The following is a 23863-nucleotide window of genomic DNA, read 5'->3' on the forward strand; positions in this document are numbered from 1 at the left end:
TTATTTCAGGCCCTTTCCATCCCGATATTTTAACCCATAGCGATCCAGCTTGTTGGTCATCTCTGCTGTGTCCATTTTTCTCGATTGTATGCTTTCTTTTATGTATAGGGCTATTCTACCTCCTTTCTGTCCTGACCTGTCCTGGCGATAGAGCTTGTACCCCGGCAGTGCTGCATCCCATTTGTTTTCTTCATTCCACCACGTTTCAGAGATTCCAATGATGTCTATGTCCTCTGCATTTACCATGGCTTCTAATTCCCCCATTTTGTTTCTTAGGCTCCTTGCATTAGTATATATGCAATTTAGATCCTGGTATTTTCTTGTCTTCATTTCCTTTCCCAGTGCTTCGGTCTTTAGTTTCTTCTCTTTTGTTACAATCCTTCTAACCTCCTCTTCTGGGTTAGTCGACTCTTGTAATTTGTCCATTGTTTCTTCCCAGCCTTTTTTCCCCTCGGTATCTTCACGGGATACCTTCTTCTGAATCGTCGACGCTTGGTTTGACTGTGTATCCTTTCTTTCATTTCTTTCTGCACTCAGGCCTAATTGTCCCTTTCTATTCCCTCCCTCCTTCCTTCCTATGTCCTTAGTGTCCCCAGTGCCTCCTTCCTATGTCCTTAGTGCCCCTTCCTTTGTTCTTAGTGCCCCCAGTGCCTCCTTTCCATATCCTTAGTGCCCCTTCCTATGTCCTTAGTGCCCCCAGTGCCTCCTTCCCAAGTCCTTAGTGCCCCTTCCTATGTCCTTAGTGCCCCCAGTGCCTCCTTCCTATGTCCCCCTCACTGTCTTCCAGTCTTTATCCCACCCCCGAAGCCAGTCTGCCTGCCTGCCTACCTATCTACCTCCCTCCCTCCCTGCTGCGCCAAAGCCAGCCAGCTTGTCTGCCTACCTCCTTCCCTCCCTGCCGCGCAAAAAAAAAAGCCTCTCTCCCAGGCCCGATTTAAACCCCCCCCCCCCTGGTCCGCCACCGCTGCTGCTCTCCTTACCTCCCTGCTGCTGCTGCTAATCACTGCCCAGAAGCCTTCTTCCCAATGTCAATTCTAACGTCGGAGAGGACATTTCCGGGCCAGCCAGTCGCTGCCTGACTGGCCCGGAACATCCTCTCTGATGTTAGAATTGACTTCAGGAAGAAGGCTTCTGGGCGGTTATTAGCAGCAGCAGCAGGGAGGTAAGGAGAGCAGCAGCGGCGGTGGACCGGTGTGGGGGGGGGGGGGAAGGGGTGTTTAAATCGGGCCTGGAGGGAGGCTTTTTTTTTTTTTTTTTTGCACAGCAGGGAGGGCCAGGAAGCAAATGCCTGTCCTGTTGTCCCAGCACACAGCTTCGGGACACTGTCCCTGAAAACGGGACATTTCTGCATCCTGAAGCTGTGTGTGGCAACAACGGGACAGGGGATCTAAAATTCGGACGGTCCCATTCAAAACGGGACATATGGTCACCTTACCATTACCCCCACTGGACCACCAGAGATCTAGGTCATTTTCATTTTTGCTGATAAAATTATTTTCATTTTGTCTTTGCCTGTGCATGTAGCACATTCTAACGGTTAGCAGGCACTAAATGCTAAGATACCCATAGGAATATAATGAGCATCTTAGCATTTAGCATGCACTCATCGTTAGTATGCAATAAATTGGTTAGGGCCCCTTGATAAATTTCTCCTTAGTACACATGCCCTAATGTGATTTTGAAACATTTTTGGAGCAAAATTATTCCAAATTCTATTCACAGGGAAAAATGCATTCAATTACTGTATATCTCTTTGAATTCTACCTTCCTATCAACATTATTTTTTGTGTAACTCAATATAAATTTTCTATTTTTGATTGAAAATAATCTGCTAACTGAAAATCCATTGGAATAGTTTCCTCTGATTTTTCAATAATATGTTTTAGCATTTTAGATCATTAATTATTTTAATAACTTTTTAGTCTTAGATATATTCCTATCAATTAGATGTGAATGATAAGCCTCTTAGAATTACTTATTGCTGCTTTATTTCTTTATCGTTAACTTCCAATTTGATTTATTGCATTCAGAATCATCTTTATATCATCTCTATCAAGGTTCTTGGGATGAGTTATCAGGCAAGATTGGGGTTGCTATCCTCTAGTGGTAATCTTGCAGTACTACTGCTAGGGGGGGGGGTCAGTGATGCTATTTTGAAGAAAGCAGACATCAAGGCAGGAATTAATAGAGATTCTTCCTGCCTCTCTCACTTCCTGGAATGAGAGGGGTTATGCATTGAGCATGTTTGTGGCTTGGGGGGGGGGGGAGGGAGGGACTGGCTGGCTATGAGCTGATGCGGATGGGTGAACTGGCTGGCTGGACGGTAGGTGATGCGGGCAGAGGGTGCTTGATGTGGGCGAATAGAGGGGTGCCAATGCATGGGCAGTGGAGTAGTAAGGGGGAGCGTGGGTGGACCGCCCAGGGTGCCATCTTAGTCAGGGTGCCGGCACCTTCCATCACCCCCAAGTCACGCTCGTGCCCTCCCTTCCCAGCCCCTGTACCTCTTTAAATCTTCACCAGCATGAGCAACTATTCTGGTCTGATGCTCGTGCCGGCCTGGCTTCCCCTGAAATCACTTCTGGGTTGCGGGGCCAGGAAGTGATGTCAGAGGGAAAGCCAAAACCGGCATGTGCAACAGGCTGGAGAAGCTGCTCATGCTGGTGAAAATGTAAAGAAGTACATGGGTAGGAAGGGAGGGTGCGAATGTGACATGGTGGGCACAGAAGGAGTGGGAAGTGGGCGTGGTGCAGAAGGAGAGGGGCGGAGATAAGGACACAGGGGGTCCCACCACCCTGGGCGCCTCCTACCCTTGCTATGCCACTGTGCGTGGAAACACCAATTAGGGAGCACCAAAGCAAAGGCTGACTCAGGATACCATACCCTCTTCATCTGGATCTTCATGCAGTGCCTATATGCATGTAAGCTTACCCAGAATGACGAGAAGTGTTCCAGAGAGTGGAGTTGTAGAGGGTTTTACATTTACAGGCATTTTTTTATTTTCTCTAAAACATCCAAGAAAACTATACAGACAATTTAACAAATATAACTGTGCAATATTCTGGGACTTTATTCAGAGTGAAAGTATGAACATGCATTTCATTTGGAAAATTAGACTCCCCTAGACTTTACACAACTACACGACAAGGATATTGCTGTGACTGGGAAGTAACCCAAGACCTATGGGCCTTTTGTTGTTGTTGTTTTTTTTTTTTTGCCTGACAAATCATTGTGCCTTGTTTGTTGAGAACTATGTTGTCAAGACGAGGGGAGGCATTGACTGGGGTATACCAGGCGGTAAGCCCGAGGGTTTCCGTTTCTCCTCTTTGGAATTTTATCTTGTTTTTCCCCCTTCCCCCTCTCCCTTTGGCATAAAAAAAAGAGAGAGGCTGATAATGGCCCAGGTGCCTAATCAGGCCTGGCAGGCGGGGCCTGCTTTGTTTGTTTGACCTGTGCCTTATTGATTAGATCTACATCTACATTGTTTTAGAAGCTTCCTCCTAGCTTGACTTTAGGAAACAGATAAAAACATATCTATTTAACAGGCTAGGATCTTAATGCTGTTATTTTTTAAAAATCTATCTTTTATCCTTTTTTAATTGTGTGTATTTCTTAATATAGTTAACATTTTATCATGCAGAATCTTTGGAAGATTTTAATCCGATGTATGCATTTGTTTTGTATCTATTGCATGATTTGTACTGCAATTGATTGTTGTAAACCGCCTAGAACTCTTAGGTATGTGGTATATAAAAATAAATTATTATTATTAACTGTGACCTGCTGAGTGTAAAGGTACCAAAAGTGGGATCACAAATAACAGAGACAAAGGCTATACAAGTCTGGAAGGGCAACTTTCAGTTTTGATAGTTTTGTATGCTATAGGGCCAAAAGAATGGGAATTATGCAGTTGATATCCCTCTATCTTGTGGTATAAATAAGTCACATATCCCACTTCAGCATAGAGAATGACACGGTGGCTGTTACTCGCGGCTAGCCGTGGGTAACCCACCAAAACAGTGACAAAAAAAGGTCACCATGAGTACGGGGACAAGGCCATTCACCGCCCCGTGGAGCGGTGAATGGCCTTGTCTCTGCAGTTAAGGGAGTGAGCACGAGCAGTCACCGAGCGCGCAGTCCGGCAGCCCCCTCTTTCCCAACGTCCATCCGGGCTTCTCCCTCCCTTCCCCTTACTTCCCTTTGTGATGATTTCTACAAGGCTATGCATTCTATTACAGCTAGAGCCTTGAAGTTACAATCCGTGTGGCTGCTGGAAAGGTCTCCTCTGATGCAACTTCCTGTTTCCGGTTGCATCAGAGGAGACCTTTCCAGCAGCCACATGCGATGCGACTTCAAGGCTCCAGGTGCAATAGAATGCATAGCCTTGTAGAAAGAGGGAGTGAGATGCACGGACATCTGGCGGGAGGGAGTTGCTGGAACGTGTGAAGGGTGCTGTGTGTGTGGAGAGGAGAAGACACTGAAGCAATCTGAAAGGAACTAGGGAAGAGAGAGAGGGGAGAAGACGCTGGGAAATGTGGAAGAAAGAGTAGGGAGAAGACACTGGGAAAGAGGCTTCAATAAGAATATTTGTTTTTTGTAAGAAAGGTCACCCTGCTTCAGTGCATCCAGTACATAGAAAAATTTCAATAGTTCTATGGTTCATAAATTTTTTTTGGTTCCTCCATCTTTTCTGTCCCTCTCTTCCAACCAAGCACAGCATGGTTACCCTGATTCTTCCCCACCCCCATCCCCACGATACAAGAGCACTGCATTACATATTCCAGTCAGTAAACTGAAAATAAAATGCCTTTTCTACTGTTGTTGTTCAGGAGGTTTAAAAAATCTAATCATACTGATCGTTTTTCTGCTTTCTTCTTGTCTGTCTTGCAACTCTTTTTCCAGGTTCTCCTCTTCATTTTGCTTATCTTTTTGTTCCCTCCTACCTTTGTTACTTATTTCCTTAATTTGTCTCTGACTTATATTTTTCTCTTTCAACTCATTTTCTCTTATGTTCCTCTATAATTGTCTGTCCTTTCATGCCTACCTCGTCATTTCTTTCTATCTCTACATCTCTATCTCTTTTTCTTGCTGTTCTTCATCTTTTCACATCTCTCATTCCTTAAAAGTTTTCCCTCACAATACTGTCACTGTATGTCACATCTATTTCCCCAACTCAACCCTTTGTCTCGCTATCACTAAGTATCATTCTTCCCTTTCGGCTCTTCCCTATCAATCTCCCCTGCCTTTTCTCCCTACCTCCCCACCCATCTCCCCAGCTCCCTTCCCCAATTCCATCCACTTTGATTAACTCCTTCTACTTAAAGAACAATCTTCTTCTCTCTAGGTTTGTGGGGACAGGACGGTGATGGTGACCGAGCTCGTGAGGACGGGATGGTGACGAGGACGAGCTCGCGGGGATGGGGACAAATTTTTTCCTCATGTCATTCTCTACTTCAGCAGGTCACAGTTTCTCTCTATATGCTTTTAGAATGCCTTTCATAGCTCTCTTACTATTACACCTTGCATATTATATCATGATTCTTCCAGAACACTGTTTTCATTAATAATCTCCTTATTTTTCATCCTTACAGTGTGTTTGTTGATTTTTTAAAGGTACATGGCTCCTGAAATACTTGATGATACTATAAACACAGAGATCTTTGAGTCATTCAAACGTGCAGATATCTATTCCCTTGGCTTAGTGTACTGGGAAATAGCAAGGAGATGTTCAGTTGGAGGTAATCATCAGTTTCTTAAATGTTTTAAAATACTGTAATCTTCCTGAAGATTAAAATTCAGAGTTCTTTTCCTGGTTTTATGGCAATTAGGGCAAGCAGAGATCTCGGGTGCAGGGTATTTACCCCTTTTTAACCTTTGAGGTCATCTGGGGATGAAATGTTAGTTTTCCATCTGTGTGGTCATTTAATTTGACAGAAAGCTGTGCTAGGGCTTTTCCATAGCTGGTTCTACCTTATGGAATTCATTACTAGGGAATATTTGATTAGAGAGTAATTGTATGCTATTTATGAAAAAGCTTAAAGCATGTTTTTTTTCTCCTGGATTTTCTTAGTTACACTGAGTACAGTTGTTAATGTTTTAATTGTGTTTATTTTATTGCTTACTTTATGATTGTACAGGACTAGCAAATTATACATATTTTTTTCACCCAAAAGTGGGTAGAAATGTCAGTGCGTCTTATGCAGCGAAGATACAAATTTTTACCCTCCATATCTTTTTTAAACACCCCCGCCCCGTTGTACCTTTTAAAAACAACCCCCCTATCGTACCTGAGTGGCTGCAGTCAGTTGAAGATCGCAGCAGGAGGGATGCCCAATTCCTCCTGCCGGGACACGCCCCATCCCCCCCTTGAAGATTGTGGAAGGAGGGATGCCCAGTCCATCCTGACGGGACGCCCACACCCCCTTGAAGATCGCGGCAATCCCTCCTGCCATAACATCCCTTGAAGATGCTCAATCCCTCCTGCCGTAACATTCCCCCAACCCCCGCCCCCACTTGAAGATCGCGGCAGGAGGGATGCCCATTCCCTCCTGCTGGAATACCTCCCATTCCCCGAACGAAACTGACAGGAGGGTGCCTATTCCCTCCTGCCGGAAACCCCCCACCATATATTTCCAGATGCCAGGGGCCCCCTGCACCCCCACATGCACCCCCTCACATGCACCCCCCACCCCTCCTAACCCCTCCCCAGACCCCCCCATACCTTTGAATGTTGGCCGGCCGGGTCTTCCCACCATCCGGCTGGCAGGCCCGCCTCCATCGAAATGAGGCAGGCCTACCCCTTCCCGGTGCACTGTGGGATGCACCAGGGAGAGGCCTAATGCCTAATTAGCCCAGGTGCCTAAGGCCCCACCTATGGGCAGGGCCATAGGCACATGGGCCAACCTAAGATTCCAGTTGGCCCATGTGCATATGGCTACGCCCATTGGTGGGGCCTTAGGTGCCTGGGCTAATCAGGCCTTAGGCCCTTTCCTGGTGCATCCCACAGTGCACCAGGAAGGGGCAGGCCTGCCTCATTTTGACGAAGGTGGGCCTGCCAGCCGGCCAGTATTAAAAGGTTAGGGGGGGGTCCGGGGAGGAGTTAGGAGGGGTGGGGGCTCCTGGCATCAGAAAATCTACGGTGAGAGGTTTCTGGCAGGAGGGATTAGGAACCCTCCTGCCGGTTTCATTCAGGGGGGTGTTCTGGCAGGAGGGATTGGATACCCTCCTACTAGCAATTTTCAGGGGCGAGTGGGGGGTGTTTCGGGCAGGAGGGATCAGGCATCCCTCCTGCCACGTTCATTCGGGGTGGGTGGGTGGTGTTTTGGGAAGGAGGGATTGGGCATCTCTCCTTCCACGTTCGTTTGGCAGCCGCTAAATTTATCATGGCAGGGAGATCCCTTGCTGCGATAAGCTTAGCGGCCCCGTCTACTTACATTTTGCTGGCCTACATTGTAAGTGTCTCCTGCTCTACTAGGGAGATGTGTATGGCCACCTAGGTTCGCCTAAGGCGACTTACAGGGCAAACCACGCCCACGGCTTGCCTTAGGCGGGCATGTGGACCTCCCTAGGCTCCCTGAGGTGCCTCCAATGTAGGTGGCCTGCCTCAGGAGCTTTTTTTCTAAAAAACGTGCCTCCCGATTGACTGATTAGACAGTGGTAGGATGCCTACCTCTCCCTACAATCAGGATGCAGTTTGCAGAATCTGGACTAAAATATCTAACCTCAGACTCAGGCACACTTTCGATTATGCCCCTCAATGCCTAGCTAACTAATATGATTTAGTGTGTCAAAAGTGGCAGAGATGTCAAGGAACACAATCAAGTAATCTTTTCCATGGTCAAATCCGCAGTTTATCAAGCATAGATCTTAATAACGTTTCTGTACTATGGTAGTTTTGAAACGCATATTGGTGTAAATCAAGGATCTCATTCTCTTGTAGATATTTATCCAGTTGTTTATATACTAATATTTTTTTTTTAACTACCCTCTTCACTTCGAGCAGCCCCTTCTCCCCAACTGAGACTTGTACCCTCAACCTCCTGTTACTACCCTCTTCTCTTGGAGCAGTATCAAACCCTGCTCCTTAGCTGAGGCTTGAACCCTCAACCATCCTGTTACTAACCCAGCACTCAACCCTTGAGCTAGCCAGGCTTTCACTATATATTAATTTTTCTAAGATCTTCGCCAACATCAGCAAATATGCAACTGTCCAAAAATTCTTGATATCCTCTATGCCTAAATTCACATCCTTAATGGTTGGTCGAATGATTGCTATTTTCAATATATCAGGCACCATCCCCTCTTCTAACATTAACTCCCTCTTCTACGAAACCGCGCTAGTGTTTTTTTAGCGCAGAAAGCCGTGCTGAATGGCCCGCGCTGCTCCCGATGTTCATTGAGTTCCTATGAGCGTCGGGAGCAGCACGGGCCATTCAGCACGGCTCCTCGCACTAAAAAACACTAGCGCGGTTTCGTAGAAGAGGGGGCAAATTCATAATTTGCATTATTATGGGATATATTTTGCTGTCCATTTCTTCTAAAACCTCAGGTGAACACAAATCTCCTGATGCTATAGTTGGCCTACATCCGTGCAATAGTTTGTTCACATCTTCTTCATCCACCTTTTCAAAACCATCCCAACATCCAGTCACTCCTGGTCAAATATTCCCTCCACAAACCACCTTAGGAATTGCTTTAATGATTACATCAACCTTTGATTCAAAATATATATTGAACTCCTCTGCAGAAAATGCGCAGAAGGTTGACTAGCATTTTCGTTATTACTTACATATTTGACTACATTGAATAGTTCACAAGACCTATTCAATGCACCCTTCAGTTTATTCTGATACTATTTATTATTTCTATCTGTACCTTTTTTCTATAATCTTTAAGCTTCATCAAGTATAACTCTTTCAATTCTACTGTCTTGCATTTGTGCCATTTTCGTTCATCTATCCTCAATTGTCTGTGCATTGCTATTAAATCATCATTAAACCATTTCTTTTTCTCTTTCCCGTCATACAATTTTGTCTTGATATGGGGCAACTTTATCCAATGCTGCATTTAATGTGGTTTGCCATCCCTCAACTGCATTATTAGATGATGTAAGATCTACTTTCTCTAATAAAGGTCTCCACTCCTGCCTTAAAACAATCTGCATCTAATTTTGCCTGTCAGCAATTTAATTGGTGCTACTCTTGCTGCTTGTTAACCTAGACCTCTTATTTGTTTATTCCTTCTCCCCAAAATTTATTTATTTATTTTGTATACCGCTTAGATCTGCAGTGATTAATTTTATATTAGTTAAATGTGAAATAATCTATGCCTTTGTTTCCTGCATTGAAGGAATTATTGATGAATATCAGTTGCCTTATTTTGATATGGTGTCTTCTGATCCCTCACTGGAAGACATGAGGAGGGTAGTTTGTGAGCAGAAATTACGACCTAACATTCCCAATCAATGGCAGAGTTGTGAGGTAACATTTGTAATTTCTTACAAGAGGGTATAAATAGTACTGTACTATTGTGTATTCTTTATGGGAAGTTTTCTTTGCATGCCATTTTAATTGAATTCTGATTTCCATTGCTTTGATTTTCAGTTTCCTTTTTTTAAAATTTGTTTTTGGTTTATTTCACGCATCTGGTTTTAATAAAAAATTTTAAACATGACTTAGATGTTTTTTTTAACTTGCACAGAATTCTGCTGCGGCTTTATGGCTGGTGTAACCCTGTTTGAAAAACAAACAGGAGAAACCGCCTTCACACCAGTGAGAAGTAAGAAACAACAACGAAGGTGATCAATTGGTGCTCAGTCCTTTTAATTTTGTAACAAACTCGACACGATTGTGTTTCGGCCCTGAAAGGCCTGCCTCAGGAGTCTTGCTGTTAAATCATGATAGATAAAGATGTACTGATTCACATGCTCAAGTTATTCCTTGAGTTGACATTGAACCATGAGAAACACCATCGCTGGAGATAACAGCGTGTGCCGCTAGCCGCATCCAAATGAAAATGAAAGTCTCCATATGTGTCTATGTGTACACATATATACAGAGAAAGAGATGTGTGATTAGGCCAAATGGTGAAATTTTAAATGCTAACAATTTGCATAATGAAATGGTATGTGATCTTCATTATAAGGCGTATGGAGACAAACTTAAAGATCTCAATCTGTATACTTTGGAGGAAAGATGGGAGAGAGGAGATATGATAGAGATGTTTAAATACCTACATAATGTAAATGCGCATGAGTCAAGTCTCTTTAATTTGAAAGGAAACTCTGCAATGAGATGGCATAGGATGAAGTTAAGAGGTGATAGGTTCCAGAGTAATCTAAGGAAATACTTTTTTACAGAAAGGATGCATGGAACAGTCTCCCAGAAGAGGTGGTGGAGACAGAGACTGTGTCTGAATTCAAAAGGGTCTTGGAATACTAGCACAGGTGGCCGATAATGCAAAGGCAGACTGATCATTGAGACAATAGGTCAGTTCCTTAAGCCTGGATTCTCTAATCAGCGCCGGTATTTTAGGCACCGGTAGGCACCCAAGCTCAGTGAAAAATGCCTAAAAAATTGGTGCCAGAATCGTGCCTACAGAGGCGTGATTCACATCAAAGGTAGGCGCCGGAAATGTAGGCCTGGAAAACCCTGGCCTACATTTCAAGTGCCTACCTTCACCTGAAGCACAATTTTCTAACTGGTTCCATCATGTGATTGGTATGCGATCAGCAGTCGATTTTAAGGCAGCCGCCAACAACGACGCTGGTTAGAGAATCCAGGCCTTAGTGTACACAGTAGTGGGAACCCTACTCTTTCCTAGCCTAATTCTAGATTAATCCCTTTTAATAGGTGGTTAGGGGTCCATGATCCTTATTGCCTGGGGTCTGAGATTATTGTCAGTCCATCCCTACCATACACCATAAATTTAAATAAATCATTTGCATATACATGACTAGAATAGCAGCATTTAGGCAAATACTTGCTGTCTAACCTTAGGCTTCTCCATCTAGAACAGCAGTCTCAAACTCGCGGCCCATGGGCCGCTTGTGACCCTCCAGGTGCTATTTTGCGGCCCGCGGTCTGGATGCAGTGATCAACTACTCCCTTGCTGCAGTCGATTGTTCCGGTCAAAGCTGCAGCCGGCGGAGGCTCCTCGCGCCATCCATACCAGCATTTCTCTTCCCCCTTCCCTTCCTTGTGGAGCAGTAGCATATCTAGCTGGCTCCCGTGCTGCAGTCGATCGTTCCGTTCAAAGACGCGGGTGGAAACTCCTCGCATTATCCACACCTGCGTCGGAAGCCTCTCTGATGTCATGACATCAGAGAGAAGGCTTCTTATGCAGACACTAGTGCACCTTAGTAAAAGGAGCCCTAGGTATTTTTCTATTCCTGGCGGGGTCACAAATAAAAATATGAGTTAAAGCGGGATTTGAACAAGGTCCCTTGGCCCACAGTCCACTGTACTGTACACCAGGTTGCCCTTTCCATTCTGCACAGAGGTCTGTGTGGCCATTTACTAAGAACGTTGCCATACGGACATCCATGTCACCCATCTGTCGCTGTTCATAATTTGGATGTTCCAGTTTGTAAAATGGCTACTCATGCTGGAGGTCTCCAGCACATGGACAACCATCTCACATATTTTCAAATGGATTCCCCTATTCTAACATGGACATTCTTTCAAAAATCCCTTCCACATGTTGTTGGCAATGCACCGTTATTTCAATAACTCTCATGCAACTTGTATACCTTGCTTTCATTCCTATATTTATTACTGCCAGTCCATTCTTTAATATATTGGATATCTTTGTTTCTTTTCATTAAGGCTCTTCGAGTGATGGGAAGAATAATGCGTGAGTGCTGGTACACAAACAGTACAGCTCGACTGACTGCACTTCGCATTAAAAAGACTATTTCCCAGCTATATATAGCTGCAGATTTCAAATCCTAAATGGAATCTCTTTGTTGGGAAACTGGAAGAGGGGGAAAAGTGAGCCTTTTCGGATTAATGTATTTCTTTTGCTAATGTTTGCTCTACCTCACTGATTTATAAATATGTTATTGCCCAGACCAAAAGCACTGAATAAGATCTTGAAGTATGACCCTAAGTGGGAGACAGTTTCCGAATATGGATAATTTGTATGTTAATTCACCAACAAGCCTTGGTTTTTTTTTTCTAAAGAAAAGTCTCTAAAATATTAAAAGTATTTTACTATCTGAAGTAGCTGAAACAAACATATTCTAGGCAGATATTTGGTAGCACAAGTTTGTAATAAATTGGAAAATAATTGTGAGAGATGTATTTTATAGGAAGTTTGTCATGGAAAATTTGATTTTTATAACAAATTATATAATTACTACTTGGAGGGGGGGGGACATGATTTACAGCATTTTTAACCATACAAAGTATAGAGTAAATATATATCTCTATGTACAGTATATATATTTGTAAACTACTATGTACACCCTTTGATTTGTCTCTCGTGTGTACATATAAGAGGAAAACATTGAAAGGTCTACATAGTGGTTCAGTTGATTTGAAATTATAGCTTGAGAAAGGAAATTTTGAATGTATGACCTGACTGATTTTCTTTCAGGTTCAAGTTTTGATGGATTATGGCCTGAGCTAGCAAAATTCTAATATGTAAAATCTGTGGCAAGCATAGTTGCATTCCGAGTAATGTCAGGGACTTTGACATTTCAGTCAGTCAGAAGTGATCTGATGATCCCTGGTGGTGAGGTTTGGAACTGAAACTTTTTGCTCGTTTCATGTTAAGGATGATTGCAGGTATAGTTTAGGACAGTGGTTTCAAACTCAAACCCTTTGCCGGGCCACATTTTGGATTTGTAGGTACTTGGAGGGCCTCAGGAAAAATAGTTAATGTCTTATTAAAGAAATGACAATTTTGCATGAAGTAAAACTCTTTATAATTTATAAATCTTTCCTTTTAGCTAAGTCTTAATAATAATATTGTAATTTATAGCTAAAGAGACATATGATCAAGAAACTTTTATTTTACTTTTGTGATTATGATAAACATACCAAGGGCCTCAAAATAGAAACTGTCGGGCTGCATGTGGTCCCCGGGCCGCGAGTTTGAGACCACTGGTTTAGGAAGTTGGCAGTGTTCAAAGCCATTTACTTGTTAATTGGCCATTGGAAAATTGTCAACTCTTAATGAGGCTAAAGCCTCTATTTTAAAAGCATTTCCATACGTAAGTAATGACATTTATACAAGTACCGGTAGATTGTAAATGGTGATTTCAAAAAGACATGGGAGAAGCCACTGCCTGCCCTGGATCGGTGGCGTGGAATGCTGCTACTGTTTGGGGTTTTGCCAGGTAATTGTGATAGGATACTGGGCTAGATGGACCATTGGTCTGATCCAGAAGGCTATTCTTATGTTCTTATACTATGTACATGTGGAATCACTGGGACAAAGAGGTACAAATTATAATCTAGTAATCCAATATATCTTAACTTTAACTCAAGTCCATAATATAGGTCCAAGATGTAAAATCAGCGAGAATTTTATAAAGAAATAGAAATAAGAAACTAACAATTATGTTGGCTGAGAAATGAGATCAAACATTCTAAGAGTACTTCATATTCCTCCTCCTATTTTCAGTCGTGCAGCTGACAAGAATGTTGTCAGTTGGCTGGGATCAAAGAAAACATATTTTTGCATTTGGTAAACTATCATGCATTTACATGGGTGACGAAGAAAATAGGTTGCCCCAAGAGCTATAACTCCTGGCTTTAACAACAAAAATTGTGTGTCTCGTGACAGATCCGGATACATTTATATTTTATACTCTAGAAATTATTTCTGTCTATTTTTAAAGAAAAGTCTTAATAACCAATTCTTATCTAAGGCAACTGTAAGAAGAAGGGTTGCCGGCTTTGTGACTTCCTTATCTGAAAGTTCCAGCATTGTAGAAATATTCTTTAAGCGATTGTTGATCATCTTCCTTTAGCTTTTCTTCCCTTTTAATAGGTGTGAAGGGTGGAAGTTAAGAACATATCATTTGTATCATTGATGACAAAACCCTCGCCTTCCAAGCCACTAAGCTAAACCCATGGTTATCCCAAATGGCCCTCAAGGCCCCCAACTACCTCGGCTTTAGAAAACTACTCAAAACCCGCCTCTTCCAAGACCAGGATCCCAACGCCCCTTCTATCTAACACCCACTCTCCCCTCTACATCCTTCCCTCACCCCCCCCCCCTGGCAACTTTGATCAATTTGTTATTGAACCGCTCATAACCCCGCTCAACTGCTGTAAACCACTTGTAACCTTGTTTAATTGATGTGAACCGCCTAGAACTCTTCCGGGTATGGCGGGATACAAAAATAAAGTTATTATTATTATTATTATTATTATTATTATTAAGTGATATAATTATTGTTAATTTGTTTGAATATATTGTTACACTTATTGTAAATTTGAAAATGAATAAAGAATTGGAAAAAAAAATAGGTAAATAATACACTTGGGTGATTAATTGGTCAGTAATTTCCAACACCTCTGTCATATAATGTTTCAGCATATCTCTCGGAGTTGCTGAAGCAACTCTGGGGAAATTAATTAGTCTAAGGTTGTTATTGCGGGAGAAGTTTTTTAAAGATTCCAATTTTCTCCTTAAATTGATGTTATCTCTCACAAGTGTTTCTGTTATTTGTTTGGAAACTTTCATTTCCTGGGAAGAATTTAATGTTGAACTTTTCAAATCTTGTAGATCAACTTTGATATTCTTAATTTCATTTTCTTAGGTATTAATTTTATGCTCTATCTGTAAGAGCTGAGGATTAATTGTTTTAGCTAAATCCGCCACAAGGTCCCAAATAGCTTCAAGATTTACCTCTTGGGGTTTCTTTAATGTGAAGGAAAGTTTTTTAGAAGAAAAGTCAATGTTCTCACCAACTGAGGTTCCCTCTTGGCTGCTGCTCTCCTGCTCACAAACAGGTCGTGGTGCTGGCAAATCCCCAGTTTCGGAAGGAAAACCCTGTGGATACAGGGATTCCAACTCCAAGTTCCTCTCTATGCTCCTGTTAACCTCCAGAGAGAGTCCCTCATCGACATTCGATAGGTCCTCCACCCACAATTGTGTATTTTTTTAAATATTACTGCCACTGAAATTATGCCCAGATTAGAGAATGACATGGGGACAAATTTTTCCCTGTCCCCACAGGAGCTCATTTTCCTGTCATGTCCCCGCAACTTCTTTTCTTGCCCTGCCCCATTCCTTCAAGCAACGTCCTCATCTGCACAAGCCTCTTAAGTGTTCAAGGCTTGTGCGGTTAAGGCAGAGCTTACAGGAATGGGGCAGGGACAGGGACAGCGACAAAACTCATGGGGACGGGACAGGGAAATTGAGTTCCTGCAGAGACGGGGACAAATTTGTCTCCATGTCATTCTCTAGCCAAGATATTCAATGCCAAGCCATACGCGGGTATCAGTATTAAATATCTGGGTATTTGTTTTAAAACGTGCTCAAACTTATTATTTTGCTCAGGGTTTTACATGAGGGATTAAGGGAATAAAGGGAAAATTACCAATGTGGCCTGCTGTTAAAATGGGTTATTTTACTATAAGTTGTGGCATTTTCTAAAATATCTCAATTTGTGGTAAAATAAAATAACCTATCTTAACAGTAGCCCATGTTGATAACTTCCCCCCTAATTCTCCTTAATTACTAGCCACCTGATAGTCAAAGTGATGAGTGCTCAACCACCAAAATTCAGTGGCACTTAACCAGGCAGTCCTGTTGACTTTCAGCTCTTAAAAGCCATCAAAAAAGTGGGGTTGGTGGAATTGCTGGTAGTTATGCGGGTGTCAGCAGTGTGTAGTGTTGGAACCCACATAACTACAAGTGGGTAAATTTAAGACAGTTCAAAAGATGTTCAAAAATCAGATTCTTACTGTAACTATGCAGGAGCTAGCTGAATATGGGCTGGGACTTGCCTAAACAAATTAAAAAAAAAAATGCAGAAGCACTCCAATTCCCTTCCTCCACCCTGTCAATAAGAAGCCCCCACTCCCTCCTCTCAATGAAGAAAAACACCCCTTACCATCCATGATCCATTCAGGATAGGCTCCCCTGGGCCTCTCTGCAATCCCTGGTAGTCCAGTGGGGGCAATCGGGGAAACATGACAAGAGTGAAACCCGCTCACTCCAGCCCCTTATGGATGCCTTAGGAAAATGGCTGTCATGACCTCTTGCAAAAGCCTCTTGATTTTCCCCCGGGTATTGCAGTACTACCAAGTACCCCAAGGCTGCAACTAAAGATGGCAGCAGCCATTTTTCTGAGGCAGCTGCGAGGGGTAGGAATGAGTGGGCTTTACTTCTGCCCCGATCACCCTTGCTGGACTCTAGGAGATTACAGGTAGCTGGGGGGAGGGGCTTTCCTACATGAAGGAGGGGTAGAAGAGGAGTGAGGGTGTTAATGCTTGGTTGGGGAGGGGTTGTGGGGCTTGGTATCATCAGGAAAGGGGGATTGGATTGGTTCTGCTCTTTTATTTATTTAATAAACTTTTATCACGCCTAAAGCCTAAGCAGGTTACAGAAACACATGCACTAATATAATATAAAATTCCTCATACTTCTTATTAAACAGTATTTCACATCTATTTAAAAAAAAAAAAAAAGCTTCCACAAAAGGGTGTTTTCAAAAGTTTTTTTTTAAAAATACTGAATGTTATCCATCATCCTCAGCTGTCCAACCAGGTTATTCCGTAGATTCACCCCAGCTACCGAAATAGCTCTTTCAGATCTTACCTCCTGTTTTACTAAGCCACGGCAGAGGTTTCTACTGTGGCTCAGAGAGCTAAATGCTCCGACACTCAAAGAATTCCTGCGAGTGTCAGAACATTTAGTGCTCTGCGCCTCAGTAGAAACCTCTACCCCGGCTTAATAAAAGAGGGCCTTAATGAGCACAGTGGATGATGCCACGTCATAGATTTTGATAGGTACCTAAGCACTCCATTATGAATAGCATGAGAAATCAGCACCAATGCCTTAAATACAATCCTGTTCTTATAAGAACATAAGAATAGCCTTACTGGGTCAAACCAATGATCCATCAAGCCCAGTAGCCCGTTCTCACAGTGGCCAATCCAGGAAACCAATGCAGTTGGTGTAAGAGGGGGACAACATGTTCATACCACCTCCACAAATGAGCTGCGCAGCTGCAGTTTGTACTACTTGCAATGTTGCGACCTGCATAAGACATAAGCTCTGTCGACTAGCACAGGAACAGCCAGCTCTGCATAGTCAGTGCTGGTGCATTGACATGGCCCAGTACTGAATGTCTGGAGTTAATTAGGCTGGCGACAGCATCTTTTTTTTATTTTTTTTTTTAAGCACTGACCACTGCTGGCTGAATATCAGACGGCTATTGTTTATTTCTACTTCAAAAAAAAAAAAGGAAAAAAATTGCAGCCTTACTCCTTAATTGGTGGCAATTATAAATTTGTAAAATGGGATTGGTTATACTTACATGTATCAGCACTTACATATAAAGTTGCAAAATTGCCACTTCAGCATGTAAGGGCACGTGGAACATGTCTCTCTGTTTATGTACTTGTAAATTTGGGATTCTGCTAGACATGCCGGCAAATAAACATGCACTCCTACCTTATACATATTTTGCAAAAGGCTCCAGGTTTGGCATTGCTTGCTATATAATACCACTTTGATAAGTTGGTGTGGTAGCCCTGGTTGTCCATTTTTAAAGATAATAAATCCAAATACAACAACAACAAAAAGATGATAAAGGTTCAAGGTTACATTTATTTGACATATCTTTTTTATTAGACTAATAGCACATTTTTGGCTAGCTTTCAAAGATAATACCTTATTCTTAGGTCAGAACTGAGTAAAAGATGACATTTATTTTATTTTTATTTATTGTTTTCTCAGGTACTTTAGCTAGATTGTGAGCCTTCGGGACAGCTAGGGAAATCCAAAGTACCATTTTTATTTATTTTATTTTAATGTATCTTTAATTATCTTCATTGTAAACCGCTTAGAACCTCACGGTATAGCGGTATATAAGAAATCAAATCAAATCAAATATCTGAATATATAAGTAAAACATAAAAGCATCCTAGTGACAGTCTCAGAGGGAAAGATAAGGGTTGGGGATGAGAAACGGAGAGATGGATAATTAGTGACAAAGCAGTATAATTTTATGGTCTACTAGTCTTTAAGCCCGTTACATTAACGGGTGCTAGAATAGATGTGTGTGTCTGTCTTTCTTTCTCTCTCTCTCCTTGGCCGCTTTCTGTCTGTTTTAATTTCTGTCTCTCTCTTTCCTCGGCTGTCCACCACCACCCCTTGCCTGCTCCCCCTGTCTGCCAGTAGCCCTCCTCCCTTTCTTTTACCTCCCCCTTGTCCAGAAGCACCCCTTCCCTGCTCCCCCTGTCTCGCAGCAACCCTTCTCTCTTTGTTTTACGTCTCCCCTGTCCAGCAGCACTTTTTCCCTGCTCCCCCTGTCCAGCAGTAGGCCTTCTCCCTTCCTTTTACCTCCCCGCTTGTCCAGCAGCACCTCTTCCCTCCTCCCCCTATCCAGCAGTAAGCCTTCTCCCTTCCTGTTACCTTCCCTCCCTGTCCAGCAGCACCTCTTCCCTGCTCCCCCTGTCCAGCAGCACCCCTTCTGGCCCACCGGCATGAATCTCATGTCCATCTCTCCCTCTCTTACTTCCTCTGTCCATATCTCTCCCTCCCCTTCTGTCCCCTCCCTAAATCTCTCTCCCTCTCCCCATCTTGCCTCCTCCACATCCATTTCTCCCTTCCTCCTGCTTCCCTCATGTCCATCTCTCCCTGTCTTACTTCCTCTGTCCATATCTCTCCCTTCCCCCAGTCCCATATGCTTCTCCCTTCTACACCTCGCTATCTGCCAGTGTGCTTGCTGGTCGACACTCTGTAACACACCCCTGCCAGCATCTGCTTCTCCCCCCCCCTGCTCATCTGTCTGCCGTGTTTAACTTCATAGAAAAGCACAGCGCTGTGCTGTTGCTGATCTCGGCGTCTTCTGTCCACTGCGGCCAGCCCTAGCAGAAACAGGAAGTTGTCAGAGAGGGTGGGCCACAGTGGAGAGAAGATGGCGAGGCAGCGGCAGCACGGCACAGTGCTTTTCTAAGAAGTTAAACGTGGCAGGCGGGTGAGCAGGCGAGAGGGAGGAGGGGGTGAAGTAGATGCCGGCAGGGGCGTGTTAGAGAGGCACATTGACTGGTAGCAAGCTCCCAGCACTTGGAAGAAGTGGGGGGTTTCCCCCCCACTGGATCATGTACAGGAGGGGAAATTTTGGGGGAGGCCATGGCCCCTGTGAGCCCCCCCGTTCCGACCCCTATGGAATCATCTACGTCTCTGGCGTGGGAAGGTGATACATTACTTCGTGTCTGCCCTCCTCTTCAAAGCAGCCTGCTTTGCAAAGGAGCAGCAGCGGTGGCAGCGGTTTGTCTGGCGATGAGTAAGGGCAGGAGGGGGGAGTCGCCAGTGTGTTCCCTGCCTCCGTGTTCGAAAATGGAATTCAGCACGGAGAGACACATCATGCTGTCAGGAAACACACCATCCTAAGTGCACATGCGCGCTTAGGATTTTATTATAGAGGATAATGTGATAGGTGGGTATCCAAAATATTTCATCATTTAATCATTTAATTTCCTCGATTGTCTTGAGATTTCCTTTTAGTATTCTTACCAGAAAATCATTGATGCAGTGTTCAGGTCTTGCAAAGTGCTCTTCCACTGAGGTGTCATCCTGGTTAGCTTTGAGGTGTTTAATATGGTGCCTATGTAAGTTGATTCTTGTCTTAGGCATCTGACTTTCCTCTTCAGTGTAGCAGGGATGTGTGTCATTCTCTTCTTTTTGAGAGTCTATTGGGAGCTAGCTTGTCTCAATTTTTTGCTTCAGATTAGCTGGTTGTTGGAAGGCCATCATTGATGGAACTAAGAATATCTCTCTCAGTAAGTCATCCTTCTGGAGTAGTGGCTATAGATAAAAACCCAGAAAAAACAAAATCATAAAGAACATGCAGGAGCACAATCCCTATTTTACAGGCCAACTGAAGAAAGAACTACAGGAAATTCAAATGAAAAAATCCAACACATCTCTATCCACTGAAGCAATGAGGTCTGACTTTCTCCTCCAGAATCACAGAGGAAGCATTTTATCTAATATCATCAGTGCAACATTTGATGGAGCAGATCTAAACAATCTGGACATGCTTTCCAATCCATTTGAGAAATTTGAAAACCAGATCATGAGAGTCAGTGGGTCCTATTTAGGCAAATTCTCATTGACCTTTCTGGCTACCAATTATCACAACATGAGATCTCAGTACTATCTCAGAGACTTTTACTTTGTCTCTCCAGTAAAATAGATTACATTCAACCATACTCAGATCTAGAAGAATTCTTGTATTATAGGAAATACTGCCTGAAAGTATATTTCCAGGGAAAAGAGACCCCCGACAGGCTAGAATACAATTTTAAACAAAAGAATACTTATTTCACTCCATATTATGGACAAAATAATAAATTAGACAATTACATAGAGAGTTTCAGATATAGAAAGAATGAGAGGGCACTCTCTAAAGTTAGAAGGGGATAGATTCCGTACATATGTAAGGAAGTTCTTCTTCACACAGAGAGTGGTAGAAAACTGGAACGTTCTTCCGGAGGCTGTTATATGGGAAAACACCCTCCAGGGATTCAAGACAAAGTTAGACAAGTTCCTGTTGAACCAGAAAGTACGCAGGTAAGGCTAGTCTCAGTTAGGGCACTGGTCTTTGACCTAAGGGCTGCCGCGTGAGCAGACTTCTGGGCATGATGGACCACTGGTCTGACCCAGCAGCAATTTTTATGTTCTTAGAGTGAAATCACAAATCTCCGGCAAACAAAAGAAAATTCTGTATAGTCTCTCTTTGTCTGTCAGCCAATCAGTTCCCAATCCAGTTTATGTCCTAACGAGCCCACTGAGTTTATTTGTGATCCTCCTATGAGGGACCATGTTAAAGGCCTTACTGAAATCTAAATAGACAAGGGCAAGCAATGGGGGAAGCCACTGCTTGCCCTGGATCGGTAGCATGGAATGTTGCTATTCCTTGGGTTTTGGCCAGGTACTAGAGACCTGGATTGGCCACCGTGAGAACGGCTGCTGGGCTTAAAGGACCATTGACCATTGGTCTGACCCAATAAGGTTATTCTTATATTCTTAGACTACATCTAGTGCATGTCCATTATCCAATTCTCTGGTCATCCAGTCAAAGAAATTGATCAGAATTGTTTGGCACAATTTTCCTTTGCTGAAACCATGCTACCTCGGATCTTGTTGGATTCCAGGAAACTCATTATCCTTTCATTGAGCAGTGCATCTCATTTCCTTTCTAACCATTGAAGTAAGGCTTATTTTCTATAATTTCTCACTTCTTCTCTGTCTCCGCTTTGTTAAGAAGGACCAAGTGAGCTCTTCTCCAATCCTGCAGAATTTCTGTAAAAGAAAATCAACTGACAGATGCAGCTACCTCACAGCTCCAGCTTCTAATTTTCACACATAAAAAGATCCATTATGCACAGTTAAGCCAGATACCATTGTATCTGCTCTGACCCAAGAGACAGATATAAATGTCTCAGACTCCTGACTGAATGCTTCAAACAAAAAAGCTACAGCCCCGAAATCTCCAAGATTGCCTTTTCTCTTAAAACACCCAAGGAAAACCTATTGTAGTACAAAGAAAGGGAAAGCACAGTGAGAGTCCCCCTTATAGTGACATACATATCATCCAAAGCTGCGGAAACTGAGAATCATCATAAAGGATGCTCATCTGAGAATCTCGGAGAGAGCGAGACCAGAAGGCTTTGAGCATTTGCGCATGCTCAAAGCCTTCTGGTCTCGTTCTCTCCGAGATTCTCAATCTGAGAATCTCGAAGAGAGCGAGACCAGAAGGCTTTGAGCATGTGCAAATGCTCAAAGCCCAGTCCAGCCCGGCACAAGGAAGAAGGAGGATCTCCCTCGCACCACCCAGCCCAGCCCAGCCCAGCCCAGTAACAATGAGGGAGGATCTTCGGGCACTGACACTGGCACGTCCTGTGCATTGGTGCTGGTGCCGGTGCCCAATCGGGTAAGAGATGTTTTGCGGTGCTGGGGGGGATGTAGGATCGCGGGGGAGGGGGGGTGACGCGAGCGGGGGGGAGGATGCCGGTTCGCTGGCCAGAAGAGTAAGCGGGAGTAGGAGGTGGTTATAGCAGCATGCGCGGTATACGCATGTGCGTGCTATATAAAAAATTTTTTTACAGAAATGTTTTGGACCCGCGCGCTATACGCGTATGCGTGTTATACACGTATGCGTGTTATATGAGTGAAAATACGGAACCTTTGAAAGCAGTTTAAAGGTAAAAAATGTATTTAGTTTAATTTAAAAAAGCTTTTATTTTTGTTTTGTTTTATTTCTATTTATTAACTTTAAAATACCACTGAAACTGAGCATATCTTGAGCTGGACATCTCATTTCCAATCTCAGAATTCTGTGTAAAATGGACCCTTAAAAGTTTATGTGTTGCTTTACAGTGGTGCACTTTTAGCAGCATTACAAGGAGGCGTTCTCAGTGATGTTTTTAGGTTGGGTAGGAAAAGTACACACAGATTACATTTTCAAATGGATGCACTTACTTTCTACTACAATTCTACTTGCACAAAAAGCATCTGCAAGTATCTTTGCACAGTTTGTGCCCAAGACAATTTTATAAATGAAAGTCCTCATATGTATTGACTTTGAAAATTGGTGCAAATACTTTAGATAAAAAAAGTACCTATGGAATTTGTGCCAATTTGGGTAGTTTGAAATTTGCCCCCTACACTACCATTTCTTGTGTTGCCTATGTTCCTCTTTTTCTGAATTATGCTATTTAAAGCTCTCTGTCTCCTAGAATTATCTACCTTCTCTCCTTAAGTTACAGTATTTTTGTGGCACAAAGGTGAGCCTTTGGATGACTTGATTCCCTGGTCTCATGACACAATGAATTTCAGAGAGGAAGCTCAAATAGCTAGGAAAAGTTTCACTGCTTTGGTGGCAGGGAAGAAATATTTCTTCACTAGAAAGGTGATAGATTCATGAAATATCCTCCCAGTATAAGAGTTGTGGGCAGAAATGGTAATATAATTCAAGGGGACATGGGATAAACACAGTAAGACCATATGGGGCCTTTATATTAAACTGTGTTAGTTCTTAAAGCAGCAGTTAACACATTCTTATGATTAACAAGGATGCTGCACTGGCTATTAGAAGACAGTTCCTATGCAGTTAGGCTTCCATTCTATAAATGGTGCCTAAAACACAGGCGCTGAGGAATGTGGTGCATAGCGCATGTCAATCTTAAGCACCATTTATGGAATCACATCTAGCATTGCCTAAAGTGGACTTAGGCACACCCTATTTATGCCAGGGTTTTCTTGGCCTAAATACCAGTGCCTAAGTCCACTTTAGGCGCCTACATGCAAACACACACCGGATCCATTACTAATCATGCCTACTTTCTGATAGGCACCTACCTGAAAGTGGTAGGCGCCTACCACCCAATTAATTTTAAATTAAGCTAATTATAAAGATCCTAATTGCTTGTTTTCAGCACCAATTAGGTTTTTAAAATAATTAAGTTAGGTATCTGGACCAATCAGAGTCATAGGCCACTCCCAGGGCATCCCAGGATGCACTGGGAAGGAGGCCTAAGACTCTGATTAACCCTGGTGCCTAAGACTCATCCTGTGGGAGGGGCCTTAGGCATCTGGGCCAAACAGGTCCTTAGGCCCCTCCTTGGTGCATCCCAGAATGTAGTGGGAAGGGGAAGGCCCCACATTTTGGAAT

At 43.1% G+C, this 23863-nt stretch overlaps 1 protein-coding gene across 1 annotated transcript in view; it reads left to right on the plus strand.

Moving 5' to 3' along the window:
* Positions 1 to 12125, plus strand: part of ACVR1C (activin A receptor type 1C) — a 67147-nt gene extending 55022 nt beyond the window's left edge. Inside the window, exons 6-8 of the mRNA XM_033945951.1 lie at positions 5611 to 5735; positions 9346 to 9476; positions 11823 to 12125. Of these exons, the coding sequence (XP_033801842.1) occupies positions 5611 to 5735; positions 9346 to 9476; positions 11823 to 11948 (382 nt within the window). The 3' untranslated portion in view covers positions 11949 to 12125. The remainder of the gene's footprint in view (positions 1 to 5610; positions 5736 to 9345; positions 9477 to 11822) is intronic.
* The last annotated feature ends 11738 nt before the right edge of the window (positions 12126 to 23863 follow it).

Source organism: Geotrypetes seraphini, chromosome 5 (genome assembly GCF_902459505.1).
Source record: "Geotrypetes seraphini chromosome 5, aGeoSer1.1, whole genome shotgun sequence".
Lineage (NCBI taxonomy): Eukaryota > Metazoa > Chordata > Amphibia > Gymnophiona > Dermophiidae > Geotrypetes > Geotrypetes seraphini.